The sequence below is a fragment of the Lissotriton vulgaris genome, chromosome 8, assembly GCF_964263255.1.
Source record: "Lissotriton vulgaris chromosome 8, aLisVul1.2, whole genome shotgun sequence".
NCBI lineage: Eukaryota > Metazoa > Chordata > Amphibia > Caudata > Salamandridae > Lissotriton > Lissotriton vulgaris.
In genome coordinates this window covers 167,297,801-167,316,796 of record NC_141696.1, presented here as the reverse complement: position 1 = coordinate 167,316,796, position 18,996 = coordinate 167,297,801, and the positions used below count along the sequence as shown (strand labels likewise).

Here is an 18,996-nt window from a genome sequence, read left to right as displayed (position 1 = left end):
CTGGGTTCCCATCAGGAGGCCAGCTCTTCTCAGGCCCTTGGAGATTCAGTGGAGACACAGCACACAGCAAAGTCTCTGTAGTTTCAAGCAGGCAGGGTCACAGCTCACAGCAAAGTCCCTTTCTCCTCCTCAGCTTTCAGTTGCAACAGCAGAACAGGTCAGCCCTTAGAGCACACAGCAAGGCAATCTTCCTTTAGTTCTCCAGCTGTCCTTCTTTCAGCAGAGGTTCCTTCTTGATTGTAGAATTTTAGAATCTAATCTTCTGTAGTCAGGGGTCCTTCCCTTATACCCCTGAACGCCTTTGAAGTCCTTTGTGCAAGGGGCCCTTAGCTCTGGAATGTTTCTGGTGTTCTTCTTCCTGTCAGCTTTAGGGCCAGAGGTGACAGTGGGCCGGCAGGGGAGTTAGCCAGCACGGTGGTCAGGCAGACACAGCCCAGCACTATCAGGCGCTTCTTCCTCCCCTTCCCCGGGCAACAGATGTCGCCTTTTACCCCTGGGCTGACTCCAACCCCCTCCGGGGCCCTGCAGCTCCTGTCACGCAAGCATTCCACACACAGGCCCAGGCACACAGAAAGGTTTATACAAAAGAACAGCCACTTTCTAAAAGTGCTATTCTCAACCCCAGGATCCAAAAACAACCTTCACTAAAATATGTGTCATTTAATTCTGAGTTCAGGGATATCTTTCATGAATGTTCCATCTTGTTCCTATAGGAAGATAGGCTGGGATCCAATGGGACCAGCCTCCCCATGTTATCCTAGGGAGCCATACAGCCCTACAGCAGTGAGCACACAAAGTGGCTGCTGCTCTCTACCAGAGCATGTTACCTGCACTAGTACATGCTCTACCCTATCCATACACTGCACCCTGCCCAGGGGGGTACCTGGAGCCTTCCATAGGGGTGGCTGATGTGCACAGACAGGGGAGGGTTAAGCCCAGCCAGTGGGGACACTGGCCAGGCGGACATGGCAGTCCACTGACTGCACACAGGCCCTGCGCTGGCAGGCCTGAGACACCATTTTAGAGCTACTCATGTGGGTGGCGCAATCTGCGCTGCAGGTCCACTAGTAGCATCTGTCATCACCAGCCCTGGCACACCCAGTGCACTTTACTAGGGACTTCATGGTGATACAAATATGCCAATCAGGTATACCCAATCAATATGACAATTTACAAAGGGAGCACTTACCCTCTGACACTGATCAGCAGTGGCAGAGGGTCCAAAGCATCTAAATCAGCAAAAACGAAATCCAGCACAGCATCAAAAATACATGAGTCAGAGGCAGAAAGATGGGGAAAAACCACGTCAGGTCTAACAACAGTGCTGTTGGAGAGGTAGAGAGAAACTTGGATGTCACTCATTTAGGTTCAATAAGGATGACAACTGGACAGTTTGTTGAGCGTTACCCCTGTGCAATGAGGCATGAATCTAGGGTTATGCGGCATGCTCAGCATAGAATCACCTCTCTGGAGTGGGCGAACGACTCACGAATACATGAGCATCTGGACATCTCTAAGGTTGGTGACATTTTCACACAGGTCTTGGAGCAGTCTGAGAACAGGACATATGTCAATTGTCAACGTTTGCAATTGCTACTCCATCATGAACAGTCTATCAAAAACTTTAGGATTCCAATACACCTTTCATAACTTGGTTACTTTTTTGAGAGTTTGTGAACAGATCAAAACATCAAAATTAGGCTGAAGTAAAAGGCAGCAACAATCAAAATGTGCTAATAGTAACTCCAAGTGACCTGAGAAGTGTTTCTGAGTTTGGGAAAGCGATACGCCGTGCTGAAAGATCAGCCTACTTCTCAATGTAGGGATAGGAGTTGATAGTCCCTACAGATATGGATATCTCGCAACCTGGGGTGGCAAGCAACTCTGGGCCAGTGGCTCTACACTCCGAGGGGACCAACATTGATGAAGAAGGACACCGAACACAGTCTGACCCACAAGGGCAGCAAGGTTGGGCCCCAGGTTGCTGGGGAGCCCGACTGCTGGATCTCTGCACACAATGCTGGGTCAAAGGGAAGCAGAAACAATAAAAGGTGGTGCAAGGAGGAAGTGTGTGCACAGGGTAGAGTCCCCACTCATCTCATCTGCATGTGTAGCAGTGGCGTAACAAAGGGCCCCGCAGCCTAGGTGGGTCTGAGCTCCAGGGGGCACCCCTCAGCACAGTCCCTTGGCGTGACTGCTCTTTACTGAGTCTAGAGGGGGCCCCTCAATGTAGTATGCAGGGTCTCCCCTCAAGTTTCGTTACACTAGTGATGGAGTCATGAGTGCTCTCTCTTCTGATCTCTGATGAGGGGTAGAGTGGTCTTCTCAGCACTGTGTCTGCAGCCCGGTAATAGTCCCCTAACCAGGGGCTTCCTTGCAGCCAGGGTCAGCATCATGACAGGCTTGCAGAGCTTCATCAGGGCCTTCAGGTCTGTTTCTAGACAAGAGAACATGGGGCACACTTCGAGCCACCTGTGGAAGCACTGAAGCAGCTAGGTCTGTAAAGGCTTGTGACTAAGGAGATTTTTGTTAAGGGTATAGGAGAGCTCTTGCTTATATTTAGGGCTCCTGGTTTTATGGTATTTATTTTTCAGAAGTTTCCGTCTTTGTTTATCCATATTTATTTTTCTCAACTTTATCTGTATTTACCCATATTTATCATGGATTTTGTGAAAACAATAAAGCTAAAACTGGTATATTTCCGCATGTATTTAACCAATAAATATTCAGTCACGCTTGAATGCCTGCCAGGTTTCAGTGATATGAAGACCTGCAGAACATAAATCAATGCACTCATATGAAAATGTTCACATTTCAGTGTCAGCCTTGTGCATATCTACTGCTGTTTAAGCCTCTTTACTAAAATTCCTTTTTTTTAACCCCCTTACATATCAATCCACACAGTCATTGGTCTGGCAGTCATGGCAAAGTGGATTTATAATCGCTCAAAAAGCACCAAATTTCCGTTTTTATCCACCTGTACAAATAAATACAGTCAAGAAAATAAATGGTTTCTGTCTGTATTTATCTGTAAAAATCAGAAAAAACGGAAAATAGGAAGCCTTACTTATATTTCCAAGTTGTGGTAGTTGGGCAGTAGCCAGTTCAAAATTCCAACCAAGGTTGGGGCAGAATTTTCCCTGCTCATAAGGGACTGTGTTGGCCATTGCCTACGTGCATGTAGCCAGCTACAACCTCAGAAGCCGGCTGTGCTAAAAGTCCTTGTGTACTACAGCTAAACAGGTCCTCAAAACAAAAGAACGCGAGAGGAAGACGGAGAGAGGGGTGTGCTGTGCTTGTAGTCTGTGGGTAGAATCCATTGTCCAACTTGCAACCACCATTCACACCAACATACACAACTACCTCCTGTGTGCAAAGGTTCTAATGTTCATGATCACCACTGGAAAACATAGTCACATAATGTTAGCAAACATTTCTACACAGCAAAAAATAAAGTAAAACACTGAGGCAGGAGCCCGTGTATTCTTCATCTCTTATAAAGTTGTAAAAGAATAATAAAAAAAATGAATATGAAATAAATACAAATGTGATCTCATTTGAAATTAATTTAGGAGGAATAGGCTAGAAGCTGTCCACTCCTGTTGTGGGCATAACGTTTTCAATTATTTTCCTTTATCTTGAAACAGGTGACTGTATACTACATAGAGACAGCTCGGTTGGATCAGATTATTTTAATAAAGTTCATGCGGTATATTTTTACATGAAGTCCTTGACACTCTTATTACTTATTTTAAAAGATTATAATAGCTGGTTGTCATATAGATAACTTCTTGAAATGAATCACATTCGTTGTGCGTTGTAACTGTTATTATCACTGCTGGTTCTCATAGAGATAACTTCTTGGAATCTTTGTTATGCATTGTAAATGCCCTAATGTCTCACTACAATTCTCCATTTAATAAATCATCTTCTCTTTAGTTGACATTTCTGAACTTCTATAGATTTTCTTTGGATGCTTAGTACCTGTCCTCTTCTCCCTCTCTGGCAGCATACATGATTTACTGAGGCTGCTCTCTCTACGTTCCCACAAAGTTCAATCATTTTTCACTTTCTTTCAGTCCCCTGTCATCTGGCACATAAGGCAAAGAGGCTCAGTTACTTGGGTGCTGCCAAACTATGGAATCCTTTTGGTTCACCACGTCCCTAATGACCTCATAGATCATCTCTGAACCTGCATCACTCAAAGTTAGGGGTTGAGTGTTGTTCACTGTAAACACTGTTTATTGCCCCAGGAACCTGCGATGCGCCCAAGATGCCTGAGAGAACTGAGTAGTGCTGTAAGTTAAGAGCTATTGAAGGGCTACATGTAGTTTTGAGGCCAGTGAAAGCAAGGATGCAACAGCTAGCCACCCTCTCTCTCCTGCTCCTTATACCAAATTGCTTTTGGGCCAGTGCTTAATTTGAGCCAGTGATTTACGGTGCTAGCGTTGGTACTTAATTGTCAACACCAGTGCTTGTGACCATCTGCCACAAGGTGGCGGTGTCTGGCTAATTTAGAGATGACCACAACAGCAGTTAATTTTTCATTGAATATATATTAAAAATAACTATGACCTGCTGCCCAAGCCATTCTTATAGCTGTAGGGCCTGAAATAGTTTGAATTGTCACACTTCTAGGAGTGAAATGGCTGGTGGTTGTGTTGTTACAATCATTGGCAGGGCAATGTGGGGGGCAAGCTGCAGTGGCCTCCTGATGAGAGCCCTGGCACTTAATATTTTACAAATTAAGCACTGTTTTGCACTGGCTTCCAACTCTCAAGGGCCCATCATTCTCCCTTACCTAAGGACTGGCTCCAACATTCCAGCTATGACATCATCATGCACACCAACATTGTGGAACTGGAAAGTGGGAGATTCAGTAAAATCAGGCCAGTGCATTTTCCTTATTGACTTTGGTTAAAGCAGAGGCCGTTTCAGGTGTGAGACCGCTAAATAAAGCCATTTTACCGGGCGCCCCTCTTGAAGCGGGTCTGATGGCATGTAAAAGCATCACACAAGACATTCTGCACAATACATCACACACACATACATGTTGTGCAGATAAACAGCAATTAAAAGCCTTGGTAGGGGGGAGGAGCTACGCCGCAAACCAAGATGGCCGCATAGGCTCCCGGCTCCGCCGACCTCCGCCGGTGGCCCTTCTATCCTGTTGTTTATCCTCTACCCACGCCCTGTGCCTGGATGTATGAAGGTTGCCTGATGCCAACGGTGCTTTCCCGGATTTCTTACCTTATTCAACGACGAAGTTATGTTGTGTCCCATTTTTGGCCTACTCCCGGGCTGTGAAACACCCGAGAGGGACCTGATCAACATCGGCTGTGGGACCGCGATTGTGGCCGGTCTTCCAGGTTTGAATAATTCTTTCTGCTTTTGACTCCTGTCCTCGTTGATGGATGGTGCCGGAGAAGAGACACTGTGACGTGCTGCGATCCTCCTGCACCGTGGCTGTGGGTTGTGTGCCTGACCCTCGTTTCCCGGTCCGGGGGCTGACGGGCTGCACCCACGGCCGGTGTCTGTGCTGAGTGTGCCAGTTCGGGGCGCCCTTGTTGTTGTGATCGCCAAATGTGTGCCCGGAGCCCGGCGATGTGGGCTGGAGATTGTGTCCCCCTCCGTCCTCTGGACCCCGGGATGGAGGGGATGGATGGCGCACATTCATTGAGATCCGTGATGGCGGCGATTGGGGCGCTCCGCTCGCAATTCACCGGCGCATGTGTCTCCCTGGCGGCGAAACTGGATGATGTCTGCTCGCGACCGGCCACGGACGCTGCAGCACCTGCACAGAAGTCTGCGGTCCAGTCGAGCGATTTGACCCGCCATCTTAAGGGGCCCGAGCGGCTGCCCGACTGTGCTCCTTTGAGAGTCGGCCTCACTTCTCCTTCATCTGCTACAGTACATGGTCTTCCCTCTACGTCTCCTATCCGATGGTGTATCGTCGCTGGATGTCCTGTTCTTCATTGCCGAGTCTCAGGGTCCCGTCGAAGGGGATCGCCATTTTCCTTTGTTCCGGCCCGTCTGTATAACGGATGCCGCCATTTTGTGACCGGACTTTGCTTCACCTTCAATGCCTTGGTCTGCCATGGACGCTCTGACTGCCTCTGGTCAGATGTGGCTTGGTGGGGATGTGCTCCGGAACGGATTCGCACTGGTCAGGGCTGACTTTGACTTTGAGGTTTTCTTGCTCCTCGCCACTGCTTTGGACCATCTGCGGCGCTCCCTTTGTTTGCAACTGTTATGACTTTGGCGATAGATCTCCTCGTGAGGCTTTCAGGGTTGACTTCTATTTCCCTGGGGATGCTCCGTTTACTTTTGCCGGGACTGCACTGAATACACCACCGGGCCGGGGGTAGGATGGGGGGGGGGGGTTTCCTGGTGACTGTCCTCCCCGTGATAATGCTGACCGTTTTGCTTTGCTTGATGATGATTGTGCTATGGGGGGTCACCGCCGGCGGGGGGTACCGGGTGTCCGGGGGCTTGTTTGTTTTTCTCCTCCTCCACTTCTTCTTACATTTTCCCTTCTGTGGGGCAGTTCCGGGGCGACAGGCACGCTGTTAGTGGGTTAGGCTGTAGCCATTACAGGGGTGCAGGGTGGCGGGTGCGGGGGGGGTTTGTTATTTTAGTTTGTTTTGTTCTATGAGGGAAGCCAGGAAGGGTTTCGCAGCGGTCGAAGCGCCTTGGGACCCTCCGGGTAAGTAGTGCGCTATATAAATGCCTATACATTTACATACATACATACATTATCTCCGACTGTAATTGGGGTGAGTCCCAATCGTCTCCTTTGTGTTTCTATCCTGTAAGGTGTGATGTCCTTGTTGTTGCAGCCCCTACTCTTTCTCTAAAATTTAAAAATGAAAACCTCATATCCTGTTTGCGAGTCCCACAACCACATCTGGTGTACTTTGATATATCCTGTTTACTGATTGGCTCCAGTTTCTCCTGTTTTCATTGACTGTCTTTGCGGCCGGCCATGATGGTTGTGGGCCTGCGCATGTATCTCCTTCTTTTTTGAATAAAGGTTTTGGAAAAAAAAAAAGCCTTGGTAAATTGTACACCCAATCAGTAAACAGGACAAATGTCTCTCTGAACCCTGTGCAGACTGAATGACCCTAGAGACATGGTGCAGTGTTCCTGCATCGCTCCTGTTAAACAGTAAATCCAATGTAAAGGTGAATTGTCAGCTAGGTAACCCCATTGTACATGTAAAGGAGGCAGATGTACATTGTGCGCCCCCCCCGCCCCACAATCTCCACCAGCAGGACAATGCAGAAGTGCAGTACCATCCAGAGGGGGACGCGCTGTGGGAAGGCACGCGTGATATCACTGGGCTGGCTTTATGTGTACCTCCTAATTTAAGAAAATGAAAAGTGTGATTATATTGCCCCTAACTTGGAAGAACATTGAGTTCTTACAATCCAAAGGGATTTGTGCAACAATTGAACAATGCTGTACAGAGTGGATGGAAGGAATGCAGACTGTAATGTTGTCCTGCACATGTTCTTCACAGGACAGATGCTTTCACTTGACTGTGGTTTCTAAACCGTCCGTCTCACATTGTCTTGTAGATTCTTGCAGTATGTCTGCTTTCAGAAGGCCAGCGATTGTATTTACACTGGAGTCACAAGGTAAGCCATTTTGTTTATAGTCATGTGCAGGGGAAGCCATTTTGTTTCTATTTATGTGCAGGGGAAGCCATTTTGTTTCTATTCATGTGCAGGGTAAACCATTGTGTCTCAAATAATGGGCTTTGTGGGTCTTCACCGAGTGGTGACAACAAACTGTGCCTGGTATCTGTCTAGTATACTGTCCATGTTAGCACTTTATGTTGTATTACAGCGCTTGCAATTTTAGCGCTACATGACTCTCTAGAATTGCCTGAAAGTACAAAGGCTGAGAAGACAGCAGAGTGAGAGAGATTCTGAACGGAATGCTATTTCCTAAAATGCTAGCATCTCCCTGGCGAGTGTGATTGTGTTAAGCAGCTAGACAACCTTTGGTGTGTGATGGCAAGTAGGACACAAGAGAGGTATAGTAGTGAGTAAGAGAGGGAAAGGAGGAGCAGAAGGTGGAAGGGGGTAGCACTCAAGTGGGAGGAGAGCACAGTGTGAGGAATCAGGACTGACAGTGGGATGTTTTGGCAGCATCATTTTTCTTTTTTCTTCTCTTCTTTTAATTTTCCTTCCATATACTTGTTGAGGTTGTCTCTGTGTTTTATTTTGCATGGGTCGCTGGGTGAATGCAAGAACGAGTGGGTAGATGAATGGATTTCTGAGTGCAAGGATGAGTCACAGAGAGCATCTGTGGTGAGTTATTGAGTGCCTAATCTCACCAGTGACTGAACAGACCTTTTCAGTCCTATGACAGGCCTAATGGCATTGCCAGTGTTTGTTGGAAATGTATGGAGGGTCATAGCTGTTTTAATAGCATTTCTTGTCATCCTCTCAAGTGGTTCAGATGCCTCCCTTCATAGTTTTAGATTGTTGCTTCCATTGGATTTTCTGTTTTCTTCATATAGAAGTGTAGGTTCCAAAATGTATGGATCTATACATGCCACTTATGTACCAGAGTATGTTGATCAACATATTTCACTTATACCCGATTATTTCTAACGTGTTATCATAATATTTTATGTTTTAGAAGCCTACCCAGTAATACATCTTTTATGATAAAATATAAAACATTGAGCACTGCTGACAAAACAACAATATTTGACTCTGTAAACCTTATAAAATGAAATAAAATGTTAAACATTTGTAATTAAAATAAAGGAATTTATAAAAGAAGCATTTCAGGCATCAGCCTGCACTGTGGTGACACTTAAAGAGGCTGCATGTTCCATCTACTCCTAAGAAGGTTTACCTTAATAGGACACTCACCAAAGGGTGTGATTTGTAGTAATATCCAAATAAAATGTGGTTAATCTGATGCTCAGCCTTCCATTAGAGTAGATTCTTTTGTTGGTGAGTATATTGTTTATCATTTAGGATTTCTTTCACAGCTATCACTGGACGGATTCACAATTATACAATTTCTCTTTGGATTATTTACAATTTGTGGATATTCATTTTTGTGATTTCTCTACAGATTTTTCAGACCAATCATTCTTCAGAAGTAAAAAAGAACGTCAACTGGATTTCAGCTCCAGTCGTACACCGAGTCTCATAAATCCACTATTTCATATTATTAATACATTGGAATCTAAATGCATGTGATACTGAGAGGCTGATACAATATGTTAATATTTTAAAGAGCTTTCTTTTTTGCTCTGTTTAAAGCGAACAAGTTGAAACAACGAAAACAATTATCATCGAGGAAATTGGTTTAATATTATACCTGATCACAATCATTTCCAGAAGTAAACATTTAAGAAAAAGGTCTGGCCTATTCCATCCCTGAGATGGAGGTTGGATTATATGTGAACTATCATTTTTATACTCCTCTCTATATATCCTGAAGATTGCATCATGATGCAGGACCTTGATCGGACACTAGTCCGATCAATGGGGAGAGGAAGTCGCCTTACAGCTAGAGCGGGTTGACTTCGAAGCAGAGGAACCGGGTTCGAGTCTCAACAACAACGTTCAACATCCTGTGATTCTGGGCAAATCACTTAATCCCCTCGTGCCCAACAAAAATGAATGTGTCTGTCTGTAAAGCAACTGGTGCTCGTGTAGAGCGTTCTGATACCTGCGATCTTCGGGTCTAGTTCTGCTGTATAAAATAAAAAATAGTACATAAAATTGGATAAATGGTCTGGTTAACCCCTCCTATGCTTATGACGGAATGGTTCCATCATGAGCATAAGTGCCAGTGTGCTCATAACTGAACCCTTCCGTCATGATTTCCCTTTTTTTGTTGCTTTGAGAGGTAGGGAAGAGCTTCCACAACCTCCCAAAGCATGGTTTCTCTTTTCATTGTCATGACAATTGAGCGCATGGCGCGCTGTCATCATTACAACGAAAACGAAACTGAAACTTAGTTTCAGTTTCACAGTTTCGGTGCTTGTGGGGCTATCTCAGCCCCCGAGCACCGAAAAACATGGAGAGGTATTGTTGGAAAGGGGAGAATCTCTTCTTTCCAATGGTCCCCTGCTTGGAGATCGTCCAAAGAGGGCAATCCCCAAGCAGGGATCCATCCATTAGCCACCATGGAGGCAGGAGCGGCCCCTTGGGACAGGGCCTTTGCTCCCCCAACAAAATTATGCCAGACAGCCTTTCTGCCCCCGTGGGGAGCATATGGGGGCATTAGCTCCCAATCTGCCTCCCCATGCGGGGCAGAAAGCCCCCTAGGCGCCAGGGATTTGTTTTATTGCGCCAGGTATGGAGGCTGCCCAGAATGGGCATGCCAATGCCCCCACCCTACCCCCCAAAGAAGGCACAAGACTTTCGCCCCCACCCAGGAGGCAGATGAGGGCAATAGCTGACCTATGGGCTGGACCGACCTTTATTTAATCAAAGCTAGTTGGAAGATAACCAAATCTCCTAAGAATGATAAGACCACTCTGATGTTTAAAAGGCCTTGGCATAAACTTAATATAAGTGCTTTTCACGCCTATCTGGGTGAATCCCTGGTTGAGGATCTGGCTGATCCTGAGGCAGCCTATACCGCCTTCTGCGACTGGATTGGTGGGGGGGGCTTGACGCTCTTATTCCAGCTAGATGGGTGAGAGGGCGCAGCTCAGTCTCCAATCCTTGGTTCTCGGATGCTCTTAGAGCGCTCAGGAAAGAGTGTAAAAGAGCTGAGCGGATTTGGAGAAGGAACTATGAAGACGACCTTAGGATTGTGTACCTGGCCAAACTAAAATATTACCACAAAATGATCTGTTCCACACGTGCTGATTTTTACGCTGGAAAAATTAAGGAGAGTTCTAATCCCACGAAATACATCTTTAAGATTGTTCAGGAGCTGAAGAATACTAAAACCTCAGTCTCCCACGTAAACTCGGTACAGCAATGTGAGGAGCTTGCTGCCTTTTTTACGAATAAAGTGCAGCAAATCTATGCCACCTTTCCTCAGCTTTCCTCTGTTCCGAGCTCTGTAACGGTCAGAGAGGGGGTTTCCACTCTGACTGTTATACCCGAGATCTCTTGTGATGAACTTGTGAAACTTTGCAAAAAGGTTAAATCAGGATCCCCATCTGACCCTATGAGGCCGACACAGTTTATGGAATCTATGGAGCTTGTACAGAAACCGCTAGGTCACATACTTAATCTATCTTTTTCCACGGCCAAAGTACCCCTGGCCTGGAAACAGGCTCGGGTTTTGCCTATCAATAAAAAGCCCACTCTTGATCCCTCTTTACCTGAGAGTTATAGGCCGATTTCCTTGCTTCCATGGGTTGCCAAACTGGCAGAGGCGCATGTGAACAAGGTGTTATCTCGGCACATGACCCTTAACAACATTCTGGACCCGTCGCAAAACGGTTTCAGATTGGGTCATAGTACCGAGTCTGCCTTGTTAGCCTCCACGGAGTATTTAAGAACTATTCTTGACGCCGGTCAGAGTGTAGCGCTTATATTATTAGATCTTAGCGCTGCCTTTGATACGGTGTCTCACGACACCTTGCTGTATCGTCTGGAGGCAATAGGGATCATGGGCCAGGCTTTAGAATGGTTCCGTGCATTTCTGTCGGACAGATCCTTCCGGGTGTCAGCACCGCCTTTCTTGTCTCAAGCCCACTCCATCGGCCAAGGGGTTCTGCAGGGCTCTGCGCTGAGCCCGACCTTGTTCAATCTTTATGTTCAACCTCTTGCGGTTGTGGCAAGAGATTGGGGCCTAACGCTGGTATCGTATGCTGACGATACTCAGCTGGTAATCACCTTAGCTGAGGACCCTTCTGCAGTTGCCACAAGGTTTAGAGATGGGATGACTGCAGTTGCTCAGTGGATGGCTGACAACTGTTTACAGCTGAATGCCACTAAAACGGAAGTGATGCTGGTAGGGAAAAACATCTCCCTCTGGAATGAGCACTGGTGGCCAGCTTCGTTAGGCACTATGCCAACATCTAAGCTAGTGGTTAAGAACCTGGGAGTTTGGTTGGACGCGGATCTTAACTTTCAGTCCCACACGAAGAAGCTGGCAGCGACGTGTGTGGACTTGTTGAGAAGCCTCCGCCCTATCCTGAGGTTCTTTAACACGCCTGTGCGGCAGCGCATTATCCAGGCTACAATATTATCGCGCTTGGACTATGCCAGCGTCTTATTTCTAGCCGCAAATAAAGCTGAGATTTCGCGGCTCCAACGAGTACAGAACTCGGCAGCCCACGCGCTTGTGGGACTCCCACGTAGATGTTCCGCTAGAGCCACTATCAGAGCTTTACATTGGCTTCCGATTCAAGCAAGAATCCAGTTTAAGACGCTTTGCTTGGCATTTAAAATCTTAAAAGGCACTAGTCCTGAGCTACTTCACCCTCTTTTAACTCCCTATATTCCCCAACATAGCCTGCGCTCCTTGGGTCAACATCTGGTGACCATTCCCAGGATCAGACTCTGCCGTGTTGGAGGTCGTTCTTTTCGGCTCCTGGCGGCTAAACTGTGGAATTCTTTGCCTGTCTCCATTCGTAGTATGGACGACTTACTGTTATTCCGGAAAGCTATTAAGACCTTCCTTTTACCACTGATTGAGGGTTTCCATTTCATTTTCAGCCTTCCCTGTTATCTGGTAAAATTAGCCGGTCAGCGCCGGGACGCCCCTTAGCTGGGGCAGCTGTGGGCTTTAACAAATTTTAACATAACATAACATCTGCCCCCCGGGGGGCAGAAAGCCCACTAGGCCCCAGGAATTTTTTAATTTTATATATATGTAAGGATTGGGGCGGGGCTGCCAAGAAGGGGCATGTAAATGCCCAAGCCCCCCCATGAATTGCCAGTCTTTCTGCCCTCCTGGGTGGTAGATAGGGGCAAAAGCCTCTTATCTGCCTCCTGGGGGGCAGAAAGCCCTATAGGCATCAGGGAATATTTTATTTTTAATTTATTTGGGTGGTGTGGGCTCCACAGAATGGGCATTCCAATGCCCCCAACACCCACCAAAAAATGCCACAGTCTTTTTGCCCCCCCCCCTAGGAGATAGAAGGGGGCAGTAACCCCTGATCTGCCGCTCAAGGGGGTGTCAGAGAGGGCACTATTCGCCAGCGATTAGGCAGGCTTATTTTTATGCATGGGGGTGAGGGCTGCCCAGAATGGGCATACCAATGCCCCCACCCCCAAACCAATTGCCCAGTCTTTCTGCCCCCCCTTGGGGGCATATCGGGGCAAACCCCCAACCCCCTTTCCTTCCACAGTGCAGCAGAAAGCTCACTAGGCACTGAGTTGTTTTTAGCAATGTGCCTACCTGTGAATTTTGGGCCCTTTCGCAGCCGGCACATAGGGAAACTTAGCAAACCTGTACATTTTTAAAATCTATGCGCCGAGGTGCATCCAGGATAGGGTGACTTGTGTGCCTCTCACCAGGTTCTGTTACCCAGAATCCCTTGCAAACCTCAGTTAGTTTAAAAAAACAACACATTTTGCTCACATTTCTGTGATGGAAAGTTCTGGGATCCTCGTGGATCCATAAAATTCCATCCACCGCCCATTTCCCAAAGTCTTCCGATAAAAATGGTACCTCATTTGTGTGGGTAGGCCTAATGCCCGCAGCAGGAAACGGCCCAAAACACAACATGGGCACAGCACATTTTTACAGAGAAAACAGACTCTTTTTTTGCAAAGTGCCTAGCTGTAGATTTTGATCCCTAGCTCTGCCGGCACCTAGGGAAACGTAGCGAACCTTTACATTTTTGTAAACTAGACACACATGGGAAACCAGGATGGGGTGACTTGTCTGGCTCTCACAAGGTTCTGTTACCCAGAATTCATTGCAAATCTCAATCTTTGTAAAAAAAAAAAAATGTCCTCACAATTCTGTGGTGGAAAGTTCTGGAATCTATATGGATCCACAAAATTCCACACATACCTGCATTTCCCAAAGTCTCTCGAGAAAAATGGTTCCTCACTTGTGTGGGTAGGTCTAGTGCTCCCGACAGGAAACGGCCCAAAACGCAACATTGACGCAGCAAATTTTCGCAGTGAAAACTGACCCTTTTTTTGCAAAGTTCCTAGCTGCAGATTGTGAACCCTAGATCTGCCGGCACCTAGGGAAACCTAACAAACCTATACATTTTCAAAAACTAGACTCCCAGGGGATACAGGATGGGTGACTTGTCTGGCTTTCACCAGGTTCTGTTACCCAGAATACCTTGCAAGCCTCAAATTTTGTAAATAAAAAACAAATCCTCATATTTCTGTGGTGGAAAGTTCTGGAACCTGCGTGGATCCACAAAATTCCTACCACACAGCCTTCCCCCAGGTATCCTGATAAAAATGGTACCTCACTCGCATAGGTGGGTCAAGAACTCTCGACAGGCAAGGGCACAAAATGAAAGATAATGTGTAAAAAAAGAAGTCACTTTGGAAAATGTCCTATAATTCTCATTGGTACACACAATTTTGGAAATGTGCAAATAGCTACTGTTTCTAATCTCTATATTTTGTTCCAACTTTAGAAATACATAGGTGTCTTTCATCCCGATTTTTCACTATATATATTTTCCCAAACTGATTGCTATAGACCCTATATTGGCTCTGGATTCCTCGGGTTCTTGTTGAACCTACAAGTCCTATATATCGCCACAACCCGAAACGTCCAGCGGATGTAACGGTATATTGCTTTCAAACATCTGTCAGAATTAGAAGAAGTTACAAGTTACAACGTTGGCACAAATGGCTGTTTTTTTCAACGCATTTTCAGTTTTTCTTGTTTTGAACTGTTAGTTTCTCTAAAGAAATCTTGAAGGATCTACACAAATGACCCCTTGCTGAATTCAGAATGTTGTCTACTTTTTAAAAATGTATAGCCTTCCAGCATCCATTATTGCTTTCATACCCATTTCTACCTTTAACTGAAAGAAGGTTGAAAGCACAAAAAACAGCAAAAATAGGCTATGTCTCAGTAAAATGCCAAAACTGTATAAAAAATGTTGGTTTTCTGAAAAAAGACTGTCAGTCCCTGAAATCTGGTAAAATTGTGATTTCAGCCCCACAAACCCTTTGTTGATAACCATTTGCAGGGAAAAACGCAGACGCTTATATTTGCAGCATTTTTTTCACATTTTTGCCAAAAAAAACAAATGTTTGCTGTATTTTGGCTAATTTCCGGGTCTTCTGCAGGGAAATCCACTAACCTAAAATTTAGAATCCCCATGATGTTGGAAGAAAAGGACGCAAAGATGGTGTGGATTCCCTATGTGTTCAAAAAGTTACAGGTGCCTAAGCGTGAACTACCCCAAATAGCCAAAATAAAGGCTTTGCAAAGGGGGTGGGGTGGAAAGGCCTAGCAGCGAAGGGGTTAAACCAATTCTGACAATTCCTTTCAATTGAACTGGTTTTCTCATATTTTTCACTGTATATACTAGCGGTGGGCGGAATTTGCGTAGTCGCGCTACGCAAAGCTCTGTGAAACTGTAAAGAATCTCCGCGAGCACGCAGAGTTTCGCGAACACACAGAATTGCTTGTTCTGCCCATTCACTATGCTTTTTTCCTGTTCGCGTGCTCAGGGGGAAATATTTCACGAACACGCATTTTGAAAGCGCGATCAAACAAAAAATTCCGCGAAGCCGCGGATCGAGGAATTTTTGGCAATTCTGCGTTCTCCGCAAAACGCGAAATTACCCAAATTCCGCGAGCGGAATGGAATTTTTCCGCCCAGGCCTAAGTATATACCATTCACAAAGCCCGCCTGAGGGTTAATTTCTTTAACGGAGGGGCTGGCTCTCCTCCAAGTTCCCTCCTGCGCCTTTATCTTTTGTCTTTTCTTTGCCCATTTCCAATTTATTTTAATCGATTGTTCTTATACTTTCTAAATGTTTTTCTTGGAATCTGATTTTTCATATTTACCAGCCTGGGGTCATCAAGTTGATATTCTCCATTTTGGCTTTGTATTGATATGAGTTATAGTCCATCAGATCATCCCTCCTTCACAGCTTGAATTTCATGCATAACAAAAAAAAGCGAAGAACCCTCCTCAAAACACTCAATTCAGAGTTAGGGGTAAAGTTTAAGGTTTATACATATGATGTTAGTACCTTGCCAAACAATACAGGTATGTCAAACTAGGCAATGCTTTGAAGAGACTGCAAGCAAAGGTAAACAACCAGCACTCGTGACCAATAATAGAATGAGTAGTACAGCCGAGGTTGAAAAAGTAGTCAGTGTGACAAAAATACACTAAAAAGGAGGAGTAGCTGTCTGCTTCAAATTTATGTTTGAGTATTCTGCACACATTCAATGTGGCGATTTTTGTACTTTTAAAGTGGAAAAATAGGTTGTTTGAAAATATAATATAAGTCCTGTCTTCCTCTCTATTACTTATACTGCACTCAGTCAAGCTACCCATGCCTGGTCTGAGACATTATTGATCTTTCAATTATCCTGAAAGATATCCCCTTGTGAGTAATTGTGAGGTTTATGCATTATTTATGTACAGAACATAGCTCAGATGCCTAAAGTAGTAGGAGATCAGACCGCCTGCTGAGAGATCCTGTTAACTCATCATGTACTTTTTGTGGAAGCATGTCATAGCATGATTTGTATTTCATGGGAGTCATTGCTGTATGTTCTGTGTTCATAGATTGGAACTCTGCTTGTTTTGGTCTTCTCTGCTGTTGCCTTAGCAGTTTTGTCGCACCTTTGGGGAGAAGAATGGGCAGCAGTCATCCTCTCCTTCCAGGTAAAAACCCTCCTTCCATCCTAACGTGTATCCTAAAAAGTGTTGACAAAGCCCATTGGCTTGGCTTTTGTACAGTGCATGGCCACAGTGACAAACAACATCCTTAGCCTAGATAGCAGGGGCATTTGCAAACATGGAGTGTACAGGTAGACATCAGTGCACACGCAGCCCAAGTTCACCTGTGACATCCACGTACTCAGGCACCCATGCATGCAAACCAACATAAAAACATGCACGTAACACGTAGTCAGCACAATACACAATCAGGCACATATAGATAGACAAGAACACAGACAGTTGGCCGAACAAACAGATGGATGGATAGACACATGGACAAAGCTTCATATCCCCATATGATTTAGCCCTCTTTCCAGAAGGAGTGCATATTCTAGCATGTAGCACATATATATCCAGTGGTTGTTAAAAGCCTTATGATTTCCAATAATGCAGGTCAAATATCTGCTAATTCACTCTTGCAAATAAGATTTTCTTTGTCAATCACCCATTTAATTTACTTGCATATTTGTAGATTATTGACCACTTGATGGGTGAAAAACAAGATTTGCAACTTCTTCCACTTCTTGTGCACTCGATGCTTGAAAAACAAGAACTTGAAGAAGTTGCACTTTTTGCGTTTCACGAATCAAGTGCGCAAGAAGCGTATATTTCCTTATTTATAAGTCCTGACGTTTGGGCAGTAGCCAGTTGAAAAATTGGACAGAAGGCACTTTGTTGGACACTGCCTATGTGCATGTAACCAGGTGCAAATTCCAGAAGCCTGCTGTGCTGGAAAACCTTGTGTATTACAGCTAGACAAGTCCCCAAGACAAACGAGGGTGAGAGGAAGATGGAGGGGAGGGTGGCTGTCCTTGTACTCGCAGGGTAGAATGCATCCTGTGTCTTGCAATCAAAATTCACAACATAAAACACCTACTTCCTGTGTGCAAACGTTCTGATGTTCATGATCATTACCCCAGTTCATCACCTGCAGTAAGATCAGTAAAGGTGGACCCAGCAACTGCATTAACTTCAAAGGGACCCGTCCTTTCACCAGCAAAGGTCAGGTGACAAGTAGAAAGGCAACGCCTCTGTCCCCATAGGCAGGCTGGGACAAAACCCAGTGGGAGGAAAGCTACCCCAGAAATGGTTTTGAGTGATCACTAAAGAGGGGCTGACTCATTACCCTGGCTACACCTCTGGGTGGGCACACAGGCTCTGCACATGGGGAGAAGGCTTTCCCCAAACTACATTTTAAGAGTGTGGGGTACTGTGGGTGTGTTTGCAGTAAGGCAAACAGTACCTCCTGAGAAAGTGGGTAGGATTACCCTGGGGAACTGCAACTCAATTGGTTAGGGAATGGCCAGTAGTCACCCCCACCCACTAGGTGTGGCATCGCCTGGAACCCTCGTCAGAACCCTTTCGGGCCATTCAGAAGATCAGAAGAGGACCAGACCAGCTATCTGTAACCTGAGAGGAGTCACGAAGTACTCAACATGCTCCCACTTGTACCCAAGACAAAGGAGTGGGCTCCAGTGTCACTTGACTGACCTGTTGTGGGTGTACTGGAACACATCAAGCTGCAAGATGTGTTTTTTTCCTGAACTGTCAGCTGATCAGTAGCAACGGGACGTAGACTGGACTCTGCAGTAGGCCTCTGCTAAACACCCTGACAAGCTCTAAGTGCCTTCCCTGAAGTCCTTGGGACCTTAGAAATGTATTTCTTTAGTTGTTTGGGTACCAGAAGAGGGTTTGGAAACTTTGAAAAACCTTTCCTCAAGAGCTGCAGCGGACCCGGGGGAAAAAAGTATCCGAGTGGCTGTTCTATGGTGCCATACTGAATTTCACCCTTATCCCGCTCAAGGCTGCCCGCACCTCCGGAAAAACTACTAAGTCCCATTCTGTGTTGGGACTTAGAAAATTTCAATGCGAAATCTCTAGAGCCTCGGTGGAAGCATCCTGCTTCAGGTATCCGCCCTTTGTTTCTACGGTGGTGACTACAATTTCTGTGGCAGCCTACTCAGGGAGGATTTTTCTGATGAAAAAATGACAAAGTGCTTTTCTGCATTGCGACTTGGAATACATTTCAATGTTTTTCTATAGAAAAGTGACAAACTCCCTTTCTGTGTTGGACTTAGAAAAGTTTTCAAAGGTTTTGACTTCCAGACTTTTACTAGACCGATCCACTTGTTGTATCCAACCAAGGCCTCATCTCTGTCTGC

General features: G+C 45.7%; 1 protein-coding gene across 3 annotated transcripts in view; it reads left to right on the top strand.

Moving 5' to 3' along the window:
- GDPD4 (glycerophosphodiester phosphodiesterase domain containing 4) overlaps positions 1-18,996 on the top strand; it is a 356,500-nt gene that overhangs the window by 217,178 nt on the left and 120,326 nt on the right. For all 3 annotated transcript variants that reach the window (XM_086933889.1, XM_086933891.1, XM_086933888.1), the window contains exons 5-6: positions 7,581-7,640; positions 16,679-16,777. In XM_086933889.1, coding sequence (XP_086790015.1) covers positions 7,581-7,640; positions 16,679-16,777 — 159 coding nt within the window. The remainder of the gene's footprint in view (positions 1-7,580; positions 7,641-16,678; positions 16,778-18,996) is intronic.